The sequence below is a fragment of the Sodiomyces alkalinus genome (assembly GCF_003711515.1).
Source record: "Sodiomyces alkalinus F11 unplaced genomic scaffold SODALscaffold_8, whole genome shotgun sequence".
Lineage (NCBI taxonomy): Eukaryota > Fungi > Ascomycota > Sordariomycetes > Glomerellales > Plectosphaerellaceae > Sodiomyces > Sodiomyces alkalinus.
In genome coordinates, this window is record NW_021167086.1 from 1,080,160 (window position 1) to 1,102,965 (window position 22,806).

Sequence of the window (22,806 nt, forward strand, 5' to 3'; positions counted from 1 at the left end):
CTATTACTATATCGCTAGAGGTACTATCTAGGAAGCTAGCCACTATAATTAGCTAGGGGGGTACCTAAATGATACCTAAGACTACCCACGTATTAGCCTAGCTATAAAGTCGGTTATTACTATACGAGAAGTCTCTATAGTAATAGTAGTAGCCTCCTCTTAAGCGGTTTAGGTCTTTTTACGCGGCGGCTACCGTGGCTTATCCTGCTCGTGCTACGATAATATCCTACTACTTCGAGCCCTAGGGTTACGAGCCCTACCCCGTTATAAGGCGTGCTATAAAGCACCACCACGTTATATAGCAGGAGCGCGCCGTGTGGCAGGCTATATAGTAGTATTATCTTCGGTACTAGGGGGTAATAGTAGTAGTCGGTTATGATTCCGGGTTATCGGGAGAATAAGAGGGTCGAGGATTCGGGTCCTCTCACGGACTTTATAGATCTCGGGCTAGAAGAGGTGGGAAAACAGTTAGAAGATATAGATAAACAGAGTATCAGAGAACTTATATAGTTCTAATTAACCCACTAATAGGGATTAACGTTAGTACGTTTAAATAGCGCCCTCGTTTTCGTTAAAACGCTATAAATCTCGTGACGATAGGGCAGGCCGTATTATATACGGAAGCTCTTCGTGTAATATAGAAGCGTATTACCCTTACTAACTGCTTCCTATGTAGGAAGATACTACCGCTAAATAAGCTCGAGAGCCCTAATAGTAACCTCGAAAACTAAGTTAGTCGTGGCGGGTTAGTCTTTATACTTTTTTATATAGTAGATACTCGCCTTAGCTAAGTTAACCTTTAGCCGCTCTTCCTTTCGCTCTATTATTCGTTAAATCTATATTAAGAGCTAGTCGATATTAGACTAATAGTTACGGAGGCTTTTCTTTATGGCTCCGCGTACGTAGATTCTATTCGGCTTATAGCTCGGATACCGTAATTACGGAAGCGTTAAATAGCGTAATCGTAAAACTACTCTTACTAAGGCAGATAGGTCTTTTTAAGATAACTAATAAGACCTATTATAGTTAGTAACGGTTAAGTAAAAGGCTAGCCGCGACTTATTAGGCTATTCGACGCTAAATTACCTTTTTAAGGACCCTTATCGCTTATTAAATTCCTCCTCCGTTAACGCGTATACATAGGACCTCTAAGAAGATATAAACCTATTAAGCGTTTAATTATAAGACTAATCTAGTATCGAATTACCCGGATTTAGCGGTATTTAAGTAGTTTAAGTATTTTCGGCGTCTTCTATTAGAACGTCTCTAGGGGTACCGCCGGTAATAATATCTAAATTAATATATTAAAAGGCAGCTATGTTAATATCGTCCTCTTCTCGAGTATCGGCGTTATACTAGTTATCGGATTAATCTTCTATAGGTAATAAGTTAATAATAACTCTAACTAAGCTAACCGAAATAAGAAGGTAATAAAAATCCGACTAATTATAAGCTATAAAAATAGGAAAAATAATAATAAACGCGTTATAACTAAACCACTAAAAAGAATATTATAAACTTACCTCCAGAGCCGATAAGACTACTACCCTTAAGCGGCCTATCCTATTTCCTTCTAGTATTTATAAGGACGTTCTTTATAATCTACTAAATATAAATCTGCTATAGTATATATAGAAAACTATCGTTCCACGTACTTTTAAGGGCTTTTTCGAAGTCTATAATAATAATAGAGGGAAACGGGATAGTCTCCGCTAGGGTCACGGTCTTAATCTACTCGTAGAGTTATTTATACGCCTTATAGTTTTCCCTTAAAACTAGTGTAAAGTAGTAGTTAAAGGAATTATAGTCGGTAGCCACGCCTATAACCTTAAATAACGGTATATTAAACCTATCTACCTAGTTAAAAGAGGCTAAGGTTAGTCTTTTACTAATAATTATAGGCTTTTCGATATCTTTTTACTTATAGAATAGGTATAATCTATTATTAATAACTCCGGATTACGTTATTACTACTTAATATAAACCCGATAACTCTAGAATATTATATTAATCCGCCCGGTCTCCGCGTTAACGTTATATAATAAATAGTAAGCCCCCGATTCCCCTACCTATAGTTTTTCGAGGAAATACTATATTAGGGATAAGAGTCCGTACTTCTTCTCCTATAGCTACCGCTAATAGTTTCGGATATCCTAATCGCTAATTAAGAGCTTATTAGGTAGATCGGCTTCCACCTTTTACTATACTTACTTAGCGATTCTAAAGGCTATTAACTTACCTATCTCGGAGAGGCCCTTTACGATATCCTTAATCCTCGATATACTAACTACTTTTTAGGAATCTAGCCTCGTTATTATGGAGGCAGCTATAACTTTAGGAGGCGCGTGGTTATAGGTATCCTTTTCCGTGTTAGTGATAAATATCTAGTCGTCCTCGAGGAGTCTTATCTTAGTAAGCTAATAGTATCCGATTTTAACTATTTTACTACTTTTATAGATAGCTATTAATACGCGTGGATAGCCGCTATAGTTATATCTAAGGACTATATAATACACCTTACTATTTACGCGTTTATAGATTTATTTACGTATTACCCTATATCTTAGGCCGCGATAGTATACTTTTACGGCCTCGAGTAGGGCTTCGTGTATTAAAGCCCTTAAGGGCGTAGGCGGTTTCGGATAAGGGAAGGATATAGTAAGATTTTAAGGCTTAAGATTAATAAAAATATCTTGAAAATAGCAGCGAATTCGTACGTTAAAGTATCTAAGGTAAGTCGGGTAAAAACTCTTCGTCTTCTTCGTGTCCACGATCTTACGATATACCGGGACTTTAGGCATAAACGCTAATTTCCTAACTGAGGAAAACACTTAGCAGGGGATCCTAAATAGGATACGCTTATGCGGAAGACCAGAAGGGGGTATACGGGATACCGCTACTCCTTTCTAATGCCCCGCCTATCGGATAATTTAGTCTTAGAGAGACTCTTCTCTACGTTTATGAAGTATTTACCCACCTCGTAGAGCACCGGTGTTGTTCCGGAATACTTTACTTGACAACAACTCCCCCACGTGTACGTGCCTGATCCGTTTACGTACTCTATGACCCGGTGGTTCACCGGAAACTAGAATGTACAGATCGGAGTTTAATCCCACGCCGTCGAAGGGGAGAGAACGGGGAGGCGCTAAATTAAGACAAGCTAACGTGGTGGCTGACGAGCGAACTTCGAACCGCCTTGGGACTGGCCAATGGCCTCGGCTGGAGTTATTGCCTGTTAAGCCGCCTAAAATGAAAACATCAAAACCCCGAGTCGAAGGAGAAATAGCCGACTGTTCAGTCGGGCCAGGGTCAAGAAAGAAAGAGATATGGAGTGAGGTGAGCAGCCACTTACCTGTATGATCGTGTTTTCCAGGTGGATGTATTTCCCTTCTACGGATAAGGTAGATCAATGAATCCGGCCTGTCCCCAGAGCACAGGTTGCAAGTTGGGACTTGCTTATGACCAACACGGGCCTTCTTTTGCCGCCCCCTTTCTCTCTGCCCTATCCTTCGTTGTTTTCTTCGCCTATTATCAACCTCGTCTTTCTTTCTTTCAACCCACAACGTACTCTCCCCTTTATACCCCATCCATTAGCCTATCCACCCACCTATTCTAGGAGTACGAGAGGAATCAGGGGCCGGGTTTCTTTTGAACAACTCGCCATATCTTACTCCGTACGTGTCCCACCAGCCTCGAAAGCCCTCTCTTCCGTCCGTTCGTTCGCCGGCGTTCGCCACCCCTGTTTTTTTTTTTTTTTTGGTTGCTGTCGTCGTCGTCTTCGTCTTTCATCTACTGCCAAAAAATTCCCGACTGACCGATCGGCCGCCTTACCGTCCTCTGCTTTCCGTGCACCACAACCCTACAGCGTTCGTTTCTGCTGTTTCTTCATTGTTGCTTATTCTTAATTCCCCCTCTTTTTTTTTTCTTCTTCTTCTTTCATCCTCGCCTCTCTCGGCTTTCTTTTTATTGCTTCTTGGCCTTTTCTCATCTCCTGATTCGTCATCCTGTCATCGTCACGAAACGCCCACGCCTCAAATTCCGAGACTCATTGCTCGAACTCGACAACAACCCTGACAGAGACTTTCCGTGTGGTACATAATTCACGACATATCAATAATCTGTTAATATCTTAATCATCCCGAACAATCCGTTTTTTTCGAAGGTATGTTATGTTTCCCTGAGTCCGAGTCTTTTCTTTGCCCCTTCTCATACGCCCCGCCCCTTTGGAATCACCTCTTGTCCTCCCCCCTTCCCCCCCCAAAAGTTTCATCCCTCTCAGCCTCGAGGTTGTGCACCTCACGGGGCCCTCGCTCAGCGGATCCGAGACACTTGGTTCTTTGTCTGACCGAACGGTCGCTGTCATACCCATCGCACAGGCGGCCATAACCGTTGTCGAGGCCCCATCGGCCATCGCATATTGTGTGTGCATGAAGCCCCTTACTACTCCGTACACATCTGGAGGCACATCACATCTGACAAAGATTGACTGGCTGACCTTCCGGGGCTCTTTCAACAACCATAGCTCTTCACTGTCCCAATCCGTCGTGTCACCGAGCATACCCCGATCTCACTCGCTTGCTCCCGTCGCTATCGCACCAAACTGCAGCCGACCTCGTATTAGTATTGATCCTGCCGGCAACACCGACCCTCGACCGTTTTTACCATACCGGGCCAGGAGAGCAAAAGGGAGCGATTAAAAAAAAACCCAGACATTCTGTTATTGTCCAACTCGGTCAGGAAACAGAACTTTTGCGCTCTCTCGTCTTGAACAGCCCTCTCTAATCGGCCCAAGGCCGCCCTTCTTTCTACATGCCCAAATTCTCGGTCGGGTTTGGCAGGCGGAAATCGTCCGCCGCCGAGGAAGACTTACAGAATGCACAAACAACAGGGGAACCCTCCTTTAGAGTCTTGACAAGGACAGAGGTTGGTAACGGCAGGACGTTTGATGGCGGTGCGAAACTGGCCAAGGCGACGACCCTGCCTATCCATAGGCCGTCCCTGTCCCAGGCTTCGATGGAAGATAATATGTTCGCCGCCCTGAAGACCAACAGGTATGTTTTACCCAATTCTTTTTTTTTCTTTTTCCTTTTTTTCTCCTCCGCCATCCGTCTCCTTGGAAGTCGCCGTGGCTATGCTATGCATTCCTCTCGAAAATGTTCGATTCTTTTCTTTCATTTCCTGCCCTGCCGTCATGCTGTTGTCTCGGCCGTATCGTATTCCACCCCTGCCACCCATCTTGGCGAGGATCCTCTTATTCCTTGGCATTCCGCTACCTAAGCATTCTAGACTAACTCGGGCCTCAGGGGCAGTGGGTCGTCCAACACCACCAAAACAACTTCCACCGACACCTCATCACGCCACAGTCAGGCTTCTACTGCACCATCCTCCGCCGACATTGCCCATCAAGGAACACAGGAAGAATGGAAGGGCTCGAATAAAGCCGTTCATGGAAATATGACTGATCCCGTGCCTCCGAAACCATCGTCTCGGGGCTTTCTCGAAAGGGCCGGGAGGACGTTTTCCTTCGGCCAGAGAAAACACGCCCCCGTCGTGCCCTCCGTGGCAGACCACCCGCTCCCTTCTCCACCATCGACGGCGCGAGCTTCGACGCAGGATGGCGATTCAACCCGCCGCTCCCGGCGATTAACTTCGTCCACTTCCAGCACCGCCACGCCCCCGAAGCTAGATGTCGAGAATGACTTCTCCTTGGATATGGGGTCCGACTTTGGCCAAATGTTCGACGGCAAGTTCAAGAGGAATAGCGCCATGACCCTGAAGGCCGTTCCTCGCGACGGTGCATCCAAGGAACCGACCGCCCCCCAACCTCAATCCAAAACCCGGCCAACTCACCTTACTCCTGCTCCGATCCATATTGACCATGCTGCCCAAGTCGACCCTTCGCCGCGTTCGTGGAGCAGCCAGCACTCTAATGAACATCTATTGAACTCCAGGTCGAACCCTAGCTCGCCGCCTGCTCTCGACGGTCAACCTCTTCCCGTTCCTCGCCATGCTTCTCCCCTCAGCTTCTCCCCCAGCAGGCGGCCGTCGGACATCATCGAGGACGAGGACGTTGACCTTTTCAAAGATTCCCTAGCAGCAAGTCAATTGCTCGGCGGTTCGCAACAGCGCGAAAGGCCCGAGACACTGGCGCCACCGTCGTCGGGTGTAGCTCGGCGGAACGAGAACACTGGATCGACGGAAACGGACGACGGCATATTCGAGGGAGCCTTGGCCCAGTCCTCCCGCATCGCCAACCGCTTCGTCTCCCGAGCACCCAGCCCTCCTCGAAATAAGGTCATGACGCCCGCTCAATTCGAACGTTATCGCCAGGATATCGAGCGCAAGGGATCCGCGGCTGACACGGGCAACCTGTCAAGTGGGGGACGGAATGACGACGAGGAAGACGATTATGAGGACGACGACGATGAAATAGAGAAAGCCAAACAGGCAGCCAAGCAGAGAAGGAAGCAAGAGGCACACATGACAATCTATCGCCAGCAGATGATGAAGGTCACCGGCGAATCCTCCAGCTCACTGCCGTCCTCCCGCCCGGGCCTGCAGGCATCGTTGAGCTCGCCAAGTGTGTTGGCTCTCCCCGGCCAGACGGGAAGTGCATCTCCCAGGATCGTCGAGGACGGCGGAGACGAGGACGAAGAGATACCGCTCGCCATATTAGCCGCCCACGGGTTCCCGAACAGGAACAAGCCACCGAGTCGCCTGAGCATAATGGGATCTCACCCGGATTTGCGTTCCTCGATGCTTCACCCGCCCGCCCGACCCAGCTCGGGCCTCGGCAATGCCTCGGCCTCTCAAGCCGGAAACCGGGCTTCTCAGTTGCCCGCTTTCGCCAGACGGCTACCCCAAGACCCTTTCATCGGTGCCGGCTTGGTCAACGGGCCACCGCGCGAATCTATTAATTTCGCCGGCGGCTCGCCCCTCCCCAATGCCCAAGGTCCCCTCCCGCCCGGCGGCCTGGTTGGCGTCATCGCCAACGAAGAACGCTCGCGTGCCATGCGACGAGGCAGCCCCCAGGTTGATGCCCATGCCTTCAACTCGGCCATGGGCAACAGCTCAGCCTGGGACCCCGTCAACGGCATCCCTCCACACATGATGTATGGCGCGGGAGGCATGCCGCAAATGCCGCCCATGATGCTCTCGCCGGGGGATCAAGCACAGATTCAGATGACCCAGCAGATGCAGCAGTTTATGCAGATGCAGATGCAGTTCATGCAGATGATGACCGCCGGCGGCGCCAATCCGCCGATGGGCTTTCGTCCTATGAGTCAGATGCCAGTGCCCTCGATTCCAGACAACATGAGTTCGCAACGACAGGCCTTCTTGGATCCCATGTCCTTTGGCATGGAGCCGCAGCGCCCATCCCTCGACCCGCGCATGCGGACTATGAGCATGGTACAGCCCAGTTCTGAGTCCTGGATTCATCCCGGCCCTGTCAGCGGATATACTCCTTCCATTGCTCCTTCGGAACGCAGCAACGTGGGACTGCCGGGCCGCTACAGGCCCGTCTCACAGGCGCCCCAGCGGATCTCGCAAGACCAGGGTTCGGTCCGGGACTTCTCTGGCGCGCGCCGCGCGTCGACCATGCCCAACGTGCTGGATGGGTGGGATCAACCCACTATCAGGCCGGTGGGGAAGACCCCCTCACCTCCCTTGCCGCACTCGTCTGATTATCGAGGCAAGCCGAAGAACGATGACGACGATGATGACGAGAAGGGGTGGGAGGCCATGAAGGCGAAGCGGGAGAAGAAGCGGTCGCTGTGGAGGTCGAAGAAGATTATCGATCCCAATTTGGGTGCGTTGATTTCGTGAGGGAGCGACTAGTAGAGAAGGGCGCTCAGGAGAGGAGGAGAGAACTCGGCTCAACCACACCGCCTACCATATGCTGCCCCATACGAGAAGCAGTTTGATGCCCCAGAGGGCTTCTTTGCGTGAGGAGCGAAACTGCTTGACTGAGAAGAGAAACGAGACCCAGGCTTGATGTCCCGCTCAGTCTGTAGGCATGGGCAGAGTCGGTTCATATTGGGCGTCAATTTTCGAGGAACACGGGGGGTATCTGAGCAGGGAAGAGGATGGGTGTTCGCATATTAGCAAGTTATCATCGACCATTTATCTTTCATAATGCTTCCGAAATAATTCAAGAAAAGTTCAACAGATGTATCTATCGTTGAACATCCTTCTCCCAGTTCACTGCATCCGACGCATATTCCCGTTGAGAATTGGTCCTAGGCGCTTATGCAAGGCGACACATTCTTCGGGATGAAGTTCCGCTTCTTTTCGATCCCTCTGGTATGGCCAGGGTCCCTAGCTCAAAGATCGACCGTTCCGCCAAGCCGGACGCAGCGATGGACTGCGGACACACCGTTGGCAGTGTAGTGGCATCAGGCATCATTCTTCACAACATTTGACCCCAATTGTATTACATCTTTTTCTTTTCTTTTCTTTTCTTTTCTTTTCGTTTCGGGGGGTTTTTTTCTTCTTTTTTTTTGATCTACGCGCATCTCTACTCAATCCTGCCGGCCGCCCACGCATTCCGTTTCACGCCCAGCTCGACAGCCGCGAGACCCCAGTCCTCGCCGTGGTTGTGGCCCTTGATGCCGGCCCGCGCCTCGGCCTGCTCGTCGGTGAGCACGGTGAGGACGCCGAAGATGACGGGGACGCCGGTGTCGAGCTGGACGCGCATGAGGCCGTGCGAGACGGTGTCGGCGATGTACTCGAAGTGCATGGTCTCGCCCTTGATGAGGACGCCGATGGCGATGATGGCGTCGAAGGGACCGCCCGAGGCCTTGGTGTTGTCGGCGGCGGCGGAGAAGGCGGCTAGGTCGGCGGTGGAGGAGGCGAGGAGGTCGCCGGCGGATTCGGAACCGCCTTTGGAGTGTTGGATTTGGGAGGCGGCGAAGAGTCTGGGTTTTTTTTTGGTAAGTGGACGCGTTCCGAACGAGGTTGGAAGAAACGAAAATGGGGATAGCGAAGTGGGGGGAAGAGGGGCAGGGAGGGGTGAAAAGTGAGAAAGAGAGAGAGAATGGAATACCTCTGAACAGCGATTGGTAGCTCCCACGACCCCGGGACGGATTGTACCACGATATTCGACTCCTTGACGCCGCAGGCGAGGAGTTTATCTTTGGCGCCCGTGAGGAGGGGCTCGATGATGGTCGCGTTCCAGCGTGCGTGGACGATGCCGATGCGTAGGCCGCTGCCGTCGTGCTCCTGCGGGGTAGGACCTTTGATGGACATGATGAGAAAAGTCGCGTGGACGGGGCAGTGTCCTAATATCACGATCACGGATGGTTCAAGAGGTCGATGGATGGGAAGAGGCGTTGGAAAAGCGGATTGAGAAACACGCAATGGGTGGAATTCGTGATGGCTGCTAGGGAGGCCGGTAAGCCGGTTTCGTTTCGTACTCTGTCGCCTGTACCCACGTACGGAGGTACGCTGTAATACTTGATATTGACGTAGGTAATTAGCCGTACTCCGCACACCGTATTATGTCTCGCGGCGTTTGGCAGTGGACCCGCAAAAGTTTCCAGATACGTGCCTCTTCTACCCCGTCGCCTAACCTCTACCTTTATGTTTTGGTAAGTGGCCCTAACTAACTTCTAGGAATAACTATCCTTAGAAATCATTCAGGCCTTTGCAATAATACCCGAATTTCAATCCATTGATAGATGGGGCGCCCCGTTTAAGTGTATCATCATGCCGAAACTCCAAGTGATCAACTAGGGAACATAGACAACATCGCTCCCCGTATACCTTAGCTTTGCTTACTTACTGCTTACTGATTCATCCGAGGGTGCTAAGCAACCGACTGTATAGGTAGCTTTAGGGCTTTATGAAAATACAAAGCGGGGGAGTACGAGAGGAACGATAGTGAAAGGTTTATATGTAAAGGTAAAACGAACAATTCCACACCCATGCTTCTTAGGCACATCAATGGGAACACAACAGCACCATTGAACGCTTTACCGTTGACGAGGCACACAGAAATCATAGCAACAGGGAGTCTGCATTGCAAGCAGTCTACTAGTCTATGTAGTTGCAGAGGAGCAAACCTAAGTATACAAGTATACCCAGTGAACCCCCGACTCAGCATGTCAGAGTCATTGCCTGTGGGCCAGAGAACCATGGGGGATCAGTACATGTACTTATGGACATCAAATACCAACGCGTTCCCTGTCCGCCCCATTCGTTGCCTCTCATCTACTTCAGTAGCTTCTCCTTGCATTCGATTCTGCCGTCTGTCAGTAAGTTTCATCTGAAGAGCCTAGCGAGGAAGACTGACCCATGGTTATCCTTCAGCTCCTTCATCAGGGGATTGTTGAGGCTAGGATGCATCGGCGCGAGGATGCCTCTCTCTGAAATTGTGCCATTGAGGACTTGCTTGACAGCTGTTTGATACACCAGGTTAACACCTCTTGTTGCCGGAGCCATTCATTCAAACAGAAGACCGTCTTAAGAGAGGGGGGGGGAGGGAAGACTTGCCTACTCCGCAAGGAACGCCAACAAGCTTCGCCATCGCTGTGTAACCGCCGGATCCAACGGGAGCGCCGTATTCGCAGAGAGTAGAAGTCAAGACATCCCTGCTACCGTCCTTGTTCTCGATCTCGAAATAATGTTGGAGGAACTAAAGGCCAGGGGGTGTTGAGCATTGTACATTCTTGGAAATCGCGAGAGTGTAGAGGTTATACATACCACCAAATCACGCTCGCTCTCCTCGTAAGCCATCTTTTGCTCAAGAGTAGCACACAGCGTGTCCAACGGGTTCCCTCTTGGTGTGATCTTGGTGTCCGAAAAGAGACCGACTATACCGCAAACGTCAGAAACCTTTTGGAATAGGACGGCTAGAGTCCAGTCAACTTACGCCACTTGAGACCCGACACCAACTGGTTCTTTTCGTCCTCGCTCTTGAATGCTGTCTTGGATGAAACGGCCGCCACCAGATCACTCTCATTCGGTGAGCTGGCGCCGATGATCTGCTTCGTGGCTTCCTTCCAAGCGATCGGCTCCTTCAGGAAGTCCTGCTCCTCGTCACGAAGGAAGCCGATGTCAACGAGAACCTTGACGAACTCTGGGAAGCCAGCATAACGGAGGGTGCCACGGATCACTGTCTGCGCCTCGGGGATGTGGTACCTGCAAAATAATCAGCCATGGAATGTGCGGCGCATACAGGTCCATGGTCTTACCGTTCTAGATAGCCACTGCTATCACGGTTTCCATAGGCGACGAAGTTGAAACCCAGAAAGCCGGTGGGATACGGCTTCGCAGTGCCCATGAGGTCCTCGCCCTTCACGTCCACCACTTGGCCGTTCTCCACGTACCTCGCGTTGTTCTTCAACGCCAACAGAACGCCACGGCTACTCCAGCTGAACTTGTACCCTGAATAAACGGTCAGCGTCCGCAGGGCATATATATGGTTAGTAGCCGCAGGAGTATGTCGGTCAGAATTTACCTAGCGGGTTATCCGAGTCTAACAGGACAATTAGCTTCAAGTATACGTCATCGTTATCCGAGTCACCTACTCTCTGGTGCGGGCAAACCGCCGCAAAAGCTCTTGAAGACGCGGATAGAGCCTCCTGCCTTGTGGACGCGATCGATCACATCTACGGCGTACAGGTGGTCGATACTGGGGGTTGGGTGAATCAATAGAAGGATAGGATGGGGCACTATGGTGAGAAGGCATACCCAGGATCAAGCTAAGATGGTCAGCAAAGCCAAACGTACAGTGCTAGAGTATTTTCTCGACTTACCCCGATCTCGTTCATAACCGTAATACCAGCGGCCTTGGCCTCCTCGTCGAGAGCCTGCATCGCCGGCGACACGTACGACGTAGTAACGACATGCTTCTTCGCCTTGATAGCCGCCTTTATCACGGTAGCATGGTGTATGTAGGGGATCAGCGAGATTGTGACGTCGTGTCGGGCGACTGCCTCCTCGAGAGCGGTCGTATCATTCACGTCGAGGCTGATGGCCTTGGTGTTGGGAAAGTTGCCGGCAAGCTTCTGGGCCGAGGCCAGGGTACGGCAGGCAACGGTCTGGTGAATGCCGGCATTGGCGAGGAATTCAACGGTAGGCGCGGCGACGAAGCCGGAGCCGAGGAGGAGGGCGGATTGCGGCATTGTTGTTGTGAGGGACGCTCTACTTTGAGGATAGTATACAGAGTAGAGGTTAAACTGGTGCGGTTATAGGAGGGGTAACGTTGAGAGGTCCAAAAAAAAAAAAGTCAATTCAATGAGAATAAGGTACGGTACTCGTCTGAGCTGCCCCGCATTGTCAGGCGCCGCACACCCTACTAGTGTAGATGACTCATTCATCCGATGTCGGGACTGGAAGATGTACGAAGTACGGGTGCGCAAATCAATAACAAGAAGAACAAAGCCGTCACTGCGATTACGGATACTTATAAGGCCTGTCTTGGGTACTGCAGTGGTTAGAAACCTCGGGCTCAGGAGATTCGCACTTGACGAGATTTGCTTGTCTGCGCCCTTCGAACATCCTCATCCCGTAAACTTTTGCAGCCATAAATATTCTTTCTTTTCCCCGCTGTGGAGGCCCGCACTTTCATTCGTGCTCAAAGACCCTGCCGGCGCCGGCTCCGGCGCATTTCACTCCAGCGAGTCCAGCCATTGTTCGTTTTTCAACCTTGGCAGGGTCCATCGAGAGACAACAACGTCTGCTGCATTGAATTTGGAGCTCCTCAGCGAAAATCCGGCGCCTGTCATTTCATATCCTTTCCTACTAGTGATAATGGAATTTCTCGATATGCTTCGTCGAGAAGGGGCACCAGTGCAGTAATACCTAAGGTACCACCAAGCTCCGCAAAGGTAAGGTACCCCGGTTGGCGGGGTTGTTTGGGATAACGTCATACTGTGCGAGGTGTGACCTGTGCTACCGCGTATACTGTGGTGCTCCGAACGACATCGGCGGCGGGCCGATTGACGGGTCAAGGTAATTACGACCCTCCTACAGAGTAAACTGAACGGATGTTGGAGCCTCACCGTTCCAATCTCATTCTTACAAGCTTGCGTCCGTAGACCGGGTTTCGCTTCATCTGCTCGAATCTCTCTGATGAAGTTTCCTCAAAGTGGCAATCTTGACTGGACTCTGGCCTGCTATAACCTCGCAGCTATTTGACGCCATCTCTCCGCCATATACCCAGTCGACTTCTCGATATCACTTCTTCATACTCAACAGCCAATTACTCCCTCGCTCTATTGCAATTTCTCGCCCCATTCCGAATCTCGGCTCGAAAACACCAGTGACCTGCTCCGCTTCGACCCGTCAATTGTCTCCGTTTTCCCACGTAGATATTCGACAAGCCGCCATAGACTGATGTCAGTTTCCTTCCTCTTCATCAGCAATGTCGATATCTCAGCTGCCTCCTTCAACTGTTCGGCGACTAGGAGCTAGTGCTCTCATTGTATCACCTGAGTCTGTCGTCAAGGAGCTCATCGACAACTCTCTTGACGCTGAGGCAACTTGTCTCGAGATCCTTCTTTCTGCTAACACCGTCGACAAATTTCTTGTCCGAGACAATGGCCATGGCATAAGCCCGAGCGATTTCCATGCCGTGGGACGTTGGTCGCACACCAGTAAGCTCAGGAGCTTTGACGAACTGACGTCCAAGGGAGGCAAAACCCTGGGCTTCAGAGGGAACGCCCTAGCAAGTGCTAGCGAAATTTCCAGCGTCACCATCACGACCAGGACATGCAAGGATGCTGTTGCTACTGTTCTATCACTCAAGCCCGGCCAGAAGTCTGGTGGGATTGTCAGCCAAAAGCCCGTATCATCTCCTGTGGGAACAACGGTTGAAGTGGCCGATTTGCACAGTACGTTCCCGTTCCGCCGGAAAGAACACGTCAAAAAGGCGCAGAAGACTCTCAACAACATAAAATCATTGCTGCAAACCTACGCCATGACGAGGCCTGAAATCAGGTTCACCTACAAAATTCTTGGCCAGAGCCATTCTGCTTGGTCGTACGCTCCTCCGAATCATGCGGATGCCAGGACAGCAGCGCTCCAGATTTTCGGGGTTGGTTTGGTCTCTCAATGCGTCTAGAGAACGCAGTCGAGTGTAGCGTCCAGCCCAGTGAACAGTAATCTCGCGGCACATGCGGAAGAGGACATGGCGATTCAGGCCTTCATGTCGAAACCGGATGCGGATCCAGTTAAAGTTTCTGGTAAAGGAGCTTACATCTCTGTTGACGGTCGACCCGTCAGTCCAAATCGCGGGTTGATGAAGAAACTAATGGCGATTTATAAGAACCACTTACAAAGTAGCACCATGGCAGGGCGTTCAGTTGCAAATCCTTTCATCCAGCTGAGTATACGCTGCTGCACCGGAAGTTACGATCCTAATGTGACGCCGTCAAAAGATGAAGTCCTTTTTTCTGATGGAGAGAGGCTCCAGCGAGCCTTCGGAGACATGTGCCAAGGGCTATATACGGCTCATTGCGAACAGTCGAGTAATCCAGCTAATGCACTATTGCCGACCGTCTCGAGCAGCTCCAGATTCACTTTACGTCCCGGCATGCACAGTGACGGGCTGTTTCGAGAAGAACCCGGAAACCAAGAGGGTGCAGAGAAAAGTCGGCCCTTACCCATTACACCCCCCTCGAATAACCGTGAGCGTAGGAAGGAGGACGGCAGCAAGAGAGACGTTCGAAAGAGTTGTAGTCCAGCAACACCACCCCAACGCCACCCGTTGACGAGGAGTGATCAGTTTCCAGAAACACAAGAGAGCCAACCACAACATCATGCCAAAGGTACAACGTCGAGCGCGGGAACGACCGATCATGACACCCAGGAGCAACGCATAAAGCTACGACCTTGCACAGTGAACATGGCCAGGACGCGTTCTCTGAGCAGTGAGGGCGCTGCTGTCTACGTCTCTCTGAACTCCTGGCCAGGTGACGACGATGTGACGCCAATGGCTAAAATATCTCAACCAGCAGATGTCAATCTCTGGTCCATTGCCAAGTTGGCAGCAACAAATCCGATGCCGGTAAGGCCAGTACGCGAAGGCAGCAGCAGCCCGTTACCCAATCCACATGGAGTGAGGCGCTATGCCCGTGACGAAGAGACTAGAGGAGCTGGAAGACATGGAAATGCCAAGTCCTTGGAGATATCGAGTTCCCCTTCCCAGGGCCCTCGTGTCTACCTCAAAAATTCTCGGCAACTGCCCATGCCGACAACTCGCAACGAATTTGACAGTTGTGGCCATGATGAGACTCCTATTGTCCAAGGTCCGCCAACCACAGTGATTCTCGGAGCACAAGATGGACGGTCCCTTCAAGAGGGGTGCCATCGGATGGATGGCTATGCTCTGCACCACCGGGTCCTCGAGGATGCTTCCGAAGCAGCTAGCCCCGGATTGATGGCTCTCGCCAACAACGCAGCGGCCGCTTCAAAGACATCACAAGGAATAGTTCCCACGGACGCCGAGTTCATATATCACACACCCCCGCCGTCTGCTGGCCGAAAAAGGCCAACCGTACAAGGCCATAATCCACCGTACCGTATGCCCGCTCGCACCAATTCAAAACGCCCGCTCCCACATAAAGACTCCACTGCTCGCAAACCACGCAAAAGCTCAAAGCCTGCTGTAGATGTATCGCCTCGCGATGCGGAGTCCGTCGAAGGCCTTGGGGGGCTGGTGACGCCCCGAGATATACGGAGCACAGACTGGCCGCTGCCAAGTCGTCGGTCTCTCGAGAGACAAGAAGAGGCCCAGTTCCATCCAATTTTGCGAGCTGCTCCACTGCCGTTCTCGCTTCACTCAGACACCGGCAAGGGACAGGGGAGTGAACAGTCTCCGAATCGTTCGTTCAGCAGCACCATGGGAGAAGACGACCCCTGGAGATATCTGATCAAACGACAACGGTCCGTGGTGAGATCAGGGGACACACTTCCCAAAAGGCTCAAGTCCAGCTGGCTTCCCCTGGAAAACATCACAGACGGAGCCCTGTCTCTGCAGAGGAATTCTCGCGCTATTGACGTTGCTATGTTGGAGCCACTAATCGAGATGCTGGCGTCGTACGAGACGTATGTTACATATGGCAACATGGAACCAGGGCTTCCGACCAGGCCGTGGGAACTGGTGGACGTGGACCGTAAGCTGCGGAAAGCTACGGCATCTTGGGCACACGAGACATTCGGGGTTACATCGGGGTTGGAGTTCAAGCTGGGTGCACAGATGAAAGGGAAGGGGAAGGATGTCATGTTTGGTGATGACGACCTGCCTAGTGCGGTTCATGTTGGACTTGGGCAGGGGAGCTTTGGTCGACAGCTATAGTGCTCAAGTCCCCATAGTTTTACGTCTTAGGACAGGTCGCTATGTTGGGTAAGTATTCGTAAGAGTGGAAGGTTCGAACTTGCAGTAGCGATGCAGGTCAGACGTCTACTGGGTGTCGGAGATGAAGGTTGCGTTTGAGGGCGACTCGCGGACAGCCCTGATGGGGCAGGCGATGCAGACCATGTATCTACATCGGGTTCATTCCGTGTGTCATGTTCGATTCAGAGAAAGTTTGTTATGATAAAGGGAGAAGGCGTACGGACACATGGGGCTACCTTACCTACTGCCTACAAATAGCAAATAATAGCTGGCGATCGGTGATCCCGATGGGAAGGGGAACCAGGCGCGGTCAGATCGTGTTATTAATAAGGATTGACCTGGCTTACACGCACTACCTACACCTGGCACGACCAATCAAACAGACCGTCTACTTGTACTTGGTACGAGTATTCCGTGGTCGACTAGGTAGTCGTTGGTTTCCATGTTCTTAAAATAGAAAAAATCAGCAACTATAATGCTCTGCGAGACATGCGACGAAAACTAGAAGCACTCTCTCGTATCGAGGAGAAACCCAAGAGGGTTGGCTACTAGAGATGCACTAGGGATGGACGGATACTCTAGCCGTAGTGAAAGTGGAAGCCATCCACCTGAAAGAGGACGAGGTACGTGCACGGAGAGTTGTCGATGGCCAGGAGTATGAACAGATGAAGGGATTTTTTTCTGTTTGGGTAGGGGGGGGGGGAACTAATTACGTCGCATTTTATTACTATTATTATTATGATTTCTCTCTACCTTGCGTGTAACAGACAGTCCGTTTGCTCACTTACACTTTTCCCAGAGCTTAAAGACTCGCCCTGTCCTTCCATTTATGCCAGTGGGATTGAAGCTACGAGCCCTGAGAACTTTTATAATTACCTTAGATACCTCGAATGATGGATTCGTCACGATATGCTCTGTTTCTTGGGCAGTGCTGCCAAGCCAATATGCCACTTATAAAATGATAAGCAACAATAAGGCGAAGCAGTTCAGTTCTGTACCTACGAAGAGCGATGGATGGGTGATGCTGGTGCTGATCCGTCCAACTTCGTAAAACCGGGGTGAAACGTCATCACAGACGAAGGATGGGCCAATCGCAGGGCGCATATCCCAGACGCTACCTGAAGAACAGAGCACAGCCTCTTCAGGTCGACCAAACGACGCTGGTGGAGTGACTTCGCGAAGTGTTGGGTATTATCATCTTGGCATTCAACGACATCCGACGTGAAGATTGAAGATCGTTGGAGAACCGTGTGAATTCTGGCTGCTTGGTGTCCGTAGATGGACGCAGAAAACGCATTTGCTCTTATTATCGGCTACGATTTAAGCAAACTTGGGGTCTAGTCAGGACATGACTTTCAAGTGCGTCTCTGTTATCCTCGGTTTGAATGTACATAAGATAAGGTACCTAGGTACACTGAAGGTGGGTGAGTGGGCTGGGGATGACATATATGCAGCTGCATCTACTTCTTTGCACTGGAAATGGTGGGCTGTTTCGCTGAATGGAGAGTATCTCAGTGTATATCTGCCCAAACAGAAGTACCTTAGATATCCGATAAGTCACGGTCTACGTCCCTGATAAGAAATTTGTTCCCTCAAGGTAAGGTACCTTAGGTACCTGAGGTAAGGTTATTTTGTACAAAAGTATCCATTGGTCTGCATCCCCTGTCACGCCTCGACAACCGGGCGTCAGCAACTCCCTACCAATCTTCTTCCCTCGTTCGTCACATCCCGATTCCTCCCTCTATCCTTTTTTTTTTTTTTTTTTTTTTTAGTTCTTCTCCTCCATCCAGCATCCCTTCGCTTGGCTCATCTTCTAATTACCTAGACAGGAGCTTACGGGACCCATCGTCCCTTACCCACCTAACCCCAATCGTTCCTCGACAGTCGGGAGTTCGAATTGCGAAACCATCTGAAAGATGCCGATGCCTTAAGCAAAGACCCGGACGCGTGCGTGGTCTCCCGATTCCGACGAAACAAGAAACGCAACCGCCGCACCCAAACTCGTCAAATATGCAGAGATGCGAACAAACAATACATCCCAGGCCCGGCCAGTCCTGCCCATCACCCCCAGGGCTCCTTCGACCTATGCTGCGTTCGACCGTTCCGAACATGGGAAACCCCGTCCTGTGTCGTCCTCGTCCTCCTCATTCCCATCTCCACCACCAGCATCGCCTTGGCTTCCCTCGACTTCCCCCCGTAACTCCACGGGTCGTCGAGATCGAAGGCGCGTCCTTCCCCGTGTCATGACCTCTAACCGTCCCCATTTATTCTCACGGCTGTCGTCTCCCGCTTTCGCTGCTTGGCTCATCCTCGTCATCGCCTGCTTCTACTACCAGCCCGCCGCCGCCGTCCGGATACCGTTCGACAACTGCCTTCCCGACTCATACAGACTGAACGAGCCCTTACCCCTGCAGTGGGAACCTTTGTATGCCGATGCTCATTTCGACACGGAAACGGGCAACCACAATCTCCAAGTCATCTTCTGGGGAAACGTATCTGGTTCCCATTTCGACGTCACGCTGCCCCCGCCAGGCGACCCCCACTGGAATGACCCGGAAGAGCACGATGGCAAGATCGTCCGCATCCCCCAGGTGCAAGACCCGAGCGTCACTACTCTCGTCACCAATGTCAACGTCCTCACCTACCGGGACTATAGGGATCATGCCGATTTTTGCCGCAACAAACTCGTCAACGCCTCGTGTCCCGTGGCTCCTGTCTTTGACCCTAATGTGTGAGTACCGTCTTACAATCCGGGGCTAAGCCGATGTTTTCCTTGCGCGTAGCGCCCCTAACGTTAACCGTCGTCATAAGTCCGTTCCATGAACTGCCCTCCTTCAACATGAGCCACGACTTTCTCTCCTCTTACGCCTTCACATCGTTTTCCGTCACCTTTCTAGTAATCTTCGGCGATTCCCGCGCCACCAATATCGGATGTGCTTCTTCTACCGTCACCCCAGATCTCGGCGACTTGGCCGGCCTGGTTCGATGGCTTCCCCTCGTTATCCTGGGCCTCGTCGGCTTTGCCACGGTCTTTGCCGGTATATACAGCCCATGGGGCACTACCGACATATTCCGCTGGACCTCCAATTTTGGTCGCGATGAAGACTTGCTGCGTCTTGTGACGCCCGGCTTCGGTGACTGCTTGCAGTACATACAGTTTGTGGCGCTGACCGGCGCACTGACCCTACACTACCCCGGGTTTTACCAACCCATTGTCAGCCAGGTTGGCTGGTCTGCTCTCATGTTTAATGAGAGCATTGTGAGCCACACCCCCGGGTGGCAGGCCGTCCAAGACGGCATCTACGTGACCGATGGCATCTATGGGCTGCAGCGCTACGCCCAGCTCGTCGGCATGGCCGACGTAGGGGACATATGGGCGGGCATGATGGTTTGGCTTCTCGTTATCATCGGCGCCGTTCTCGTGCTCACCCAATTGGGGTTTCTTCTCCGCTGGCTATATCGACAGATCAGCAGCACCGCCGAAGAAGATCTCCGCGCCAAGAACATGCCTTTCTCCGTGGGTAATATCGTGCGAATTGTCTTCAACTACCTCCTCCTCCCCATTGTAGCCCTCTCCACTTTCCAGTTTGTTGTGGCTGGCGACTCGCCCGCCTTCGCCGTTGGCCTGGCCGCTGTCACGCTGGCTATCTTCATCGGCTTTGCGGGGTGGCTTCTCTATCTGATCATTAGGACGAGGCCGAGAGCCGTTATCTTCGACGACTTGCCGACTGTGCTACTCTACGGCCCCTTGTACAACACCTACTCGGACGAAGCGGCGGCCTTCGCCTTAGTTCCCCTTCTTCTAACCTTTGTCCGAGGCATCGCCATTGGCGCCGTCCAGCCGGTTGGCATTGCACAGATTGTCCTGCTAGCTATCTGCGAGATCATTCATGTTCTGGCGCTGCATGCGATTCGTCCGTTCCACTCTCCCACGTCCATGAACGCGTATCATACCCTCTTCTGTGCTGTACGGTTCATCACCGTCATGCTCATGGTCGCCTTCATCCCGGATTTGGGCGTCACCGAAGGCACGAAAGGTTGGGTTGGGTACACCATCTTGGTCATCCATGCAGGCGTCCTGGTCTTGGGGTTCTTCCTGAATGCCTTGCAGAGAATTGTAGAGGTGGCAGCGCGACTTCTCGGGGCCGGGGGCGAGGACGGTCTCGCTCGGGGAGGGCTGGCCAGGATCTTCGGGATGCGCCAGTTACAACGACGCATGTCACGGCGGAATGGCCCCTCACGTCAAAGTCAACTCTCAAGCACCGCCATGCTGGGCGCCGACGATGCGTCGAAGTCCGGGTACGCTATGCCCGGCGGGCGAGTCCGGAGCGAGTCTGCGGGCAGCGGGTTTCTATTAAAACACCACCAGAGGAATTCGTCTGCTCTCGATAGCATTGACGCTGGCTCTGCGATGCCCAGAGGCTTGGACAGCGGCAGCATGTTCACCCCGACCACGCCCGCCCAGGCTAGCACATTTTCTTTCTTGCCGTCGCCGGGAGGTGCTACTCGTCCTCAGCCGGCGGTCATTACGATGGAAACGGCTGATCCTTACTACCGGCCGCCGCGCCGCCGAGGGGACACCCTTACCGGGTCTCTCATGTCTGACAGACGCCCAGTCTCCACCAGCGATTCTCGACGGTACAGTCAGCCCGGTCCGGTCCGTGCGGATAGTCCCGACGCCGAAGGACCGCAGATTGAGAGAGGGTCCACGCCCGCCCCCATTCCCATCCATCTAGTGCCTCGGGCGGACTATTCGACTCGTGAAGTCGATTTCTATTACGGGGTCCGAGGTCCGGCGTTGAACTCGGAAGGTCCAGGTCGCAAGCTTGGCACGGGCCCGGCGGATCCGACAGGCCCTATGGCGTCGGCCGCTGGCTGGTTCAGGAATATGTTCATCGGCAAGAGCAAGGAGAAGGGCAAAGGCTTCGAGGTGGTACGGAGTGCGAGAATGCCGCCAGCCATGCGTACGGCGGGCGGTGGCTTTGGTCACGAGACACCTCCCGAGGGCATACATGTCGCCATGGGTGTCTTGAGAAATGGACCCATCGACTCGGATGACGAAGAGCCGAGGCGCAAAGCTTCGGAACCCCAGGCTGAGGACTTGTTAACGGGCGATGGGAACCAGCGAGGCTTAGGATCTCGGAATGACGAGGCATCCAAGGCATCCAGGTTGCCCCCGACTCTACCGACTTTGGATTGTGGTGAGGGCTTCAAGCTACGCAGTGAGAATTCTTCAGGGGGCGATGGGGACGCGGCACGGGCAGAAGGGCAAGCACGTAACAGACTTGGCCTTGACCCCCCAGACATACCCAGGAAGAGCTCCAAGCGGCACTCTGGAGCCGACTTCGATACACCAGAGACCGCCGCAACAATGTCTGGCCAGATACACCGCCTACCTTTCGACCGAAGCCATTCCCAAAAACGCCTGTCGTCCAAATCATCAATGGAGATACTGGACGACTTCAGCCAAGTGGACTTGGGCGGTCGCCTGTCCGAGGAGCGACCGACGAGCTTTGGCTACGTTCCGCACCACAGTATCAGTCGTGTGGACCCGGGACAAAATGGTCAGATCGACCTGCTCGGCGCCATGGCGGAGGTTGTTGATGAGAGGGGATTGTCGACGCGAACTTCACGCGAGACCAGGACCTCATGAGCCTCTGTTCCCCCGCTTCACCACTTTCACCGGCCTTTACTCCAACTCGCATTTCATTAAAGCTATTATGCATTTGCATGCCCTCTGTCCATGGGCTATTCATATTCTATATGTACACGATCTATAGAACCCAGATATTTATTGGTGATTCCAATTCCGTTGATGCGTATGAGGCGGGATAGGGCCCTTGGCTAGGGGATATTTTGCTTAACGTTGCAAATCGGTTATTTTGTATTCAGCGTCGGCGTAAAAAAAGAAGAAGAAGAAAAGCAGAGGTTGGGCCGAGATCTTAATCTTTTGAATGGTCGGTAATTATAACCAAATTTCAGTCAGTATCCAGATAATACTTGGCACTCATGTCCGTTGTGTTCGAACTGGGCCATGTCGGACGAGTCGTCGGCGGCTTTGATGACGGTAATTGAGATCAAAACAGATGATCTACACTGGTAACTGCCAACGGTTGGTCATTAAGGGGATAGGAACCTCTTAATCAACGACTATGGCACTGAGATAATGGTCTGTCCAAATATCTAAGGTACCTTACGGTAGTGTAACATGGTCTCGGCGCAACTACTGCTGTACGTACATCTGACTTGTTCCGGGTGAGTTCAATAACCCGGAAGAGCAGTGTGTGTAGACATCAAGACGAAGTACCGCAAGCATCATCACGGCAGTCAGGCAGCGTGAGGTTGTTTGTGACTACCTAAGGTAGGTACCTTACCTAGCCTATGTACAGGTACCGAGTACCTCCGTATACCTCCGTATTATCGGTGCCGTAAAGGACTCGTCCCGGCCGGAACCGTAGAGATCT

At 51.9% G+C, this 22,806-nt stretch overlaps 6 protein-coding genes across 6 annotated transcripts; 4 read left to right on the forward strand and 2 right to left on the reverse strand.

Moving 5' to 3' along the window:
• Positions 1-4,809: 4,809 nt before the first annotated feature.
• Positions 4,810-7,827, forward strand: SODALDRAFT_314725 (hypothetical protein; the record flags this gene model as incomplete). Its single annotated transcript, XM_028609266.1, has 2 exons — positions 4,810-5,055; positions 5,368-7,827. 2 exons carry the CDS (start codon positions 4,810-4,812, stop codon positions 7,825-7,827), a joined length of 2,706 nt encoding a protein of 901 aa, XP_028464791.1.
• Positions 7,828-8,518: 691 nt separating this feature from the next.
• SODALDRAFT_281526 (Lumazine synthase) lies at positions 8,519-9,249 on the reverse strand (the record flags this gene model as incomplete). The annotated part of the gene is made up of 2 exons (XM_028608292.1): positions 8,519-8,918; positions 9,047-9,249. 2 exons carry the CDS (start codon positions 9,247-9,249, stop codon positions 8,519-8,521), a joined length of 603 nt encoding a protein of 200 aa, XP_028464792.1.
• A 751-nt stretch (positions 9,250-10,000) lies between these two features.
• SODALDRAFT_314729 (saccharopine dehydrogenase) lies at positions 10,001-12,442 on the reverse strand. Its single transcript, XM_028609267.1, has 10 exons — positions 11,760-12,442; positions 11,695-11,705; positions 11,532-11,635; positions 11,462-11,479; positions 11,196-11,388; positions 10,874-11,142; positions 10,705-10,814; positions 10,495-10,636; positions 10,295-10,400; positions 10,001-10,243 (listed from the first exon to the last, which is right to left on the reverse strand). Exons 1-10 carry the CDS (start codon positions 12,126-12,128, stop codon positions 10,213-10,215), a joined length of 1,353 nt encoding a protein of 450 aa, XP_028464793.1. The 5' UTR covers positions 12,129-12,442; the 3' UTR covers positions 10,001-10,212.
• A 927-nt stretch (positions 12,443-13,369) lies between these two features.
• SODALDRAFT_341110 (DNA mismatch repair protein MutL) lies at positions 13,370-14,068 on the forward strand (the record flags this gene model as incomplete). The annotated part of the gene is made up of 1 exon (XM_028613016.1): positions 13,370-14,068. One exon carries the CDS (start codon positions 13,370-13,372, stop codon positions 14,066-14,068), a length of 699 nt encoding a protein of 232 aa, XP_028464794.1.
• Positions 14,069-14,731: 663 nt separating this feature from the next.
• SODALDRAFT_352193 (hypothetical protein) lies at positions 14,732-16,847 on the forward strand (the record flags this gene model as incomplete). The annotated part of the gene is made up of 6 exons (XM_028613583.1): positions 14,732-15,527; positions 15,618-16,121; positions 16,255-16,351; positions 16,400-16,508; positions 16,726-16,743; positions 16,830-16,847. The coding sequence occupies exons 1-6, from the start codon at positions 14,852-14,854 to the stop codon at positions 16,845-16,847; spliced, it is 1,422 nt and encodes a 473-aa protein (XP_028464795.1). The 5' UTR covers positions 14,732-14,851.
• A 1,738-nt stretch (positions 16,848-18,585) lies between these two features.
• Positions 18,586-21,995, forward strand: SODALDRAFT_281479 (integral membrane protein; the record flags this gene model as incomplete). The annotated part of the gene is made up of 2 exons (XM_028608287.1): positions 18,586-19,073; positions 19,154-21,995. 2 exons carry the CDS (start codon positions 18,586-18,588, stop codon positions 21,993-21,995), a joined length of 3,330 nt encoding a protein of 1,109 aa, XP_028464796.1.
• Between the last annotated feature and the right edge of the window lie 811 nt (positions 21,996-22,806).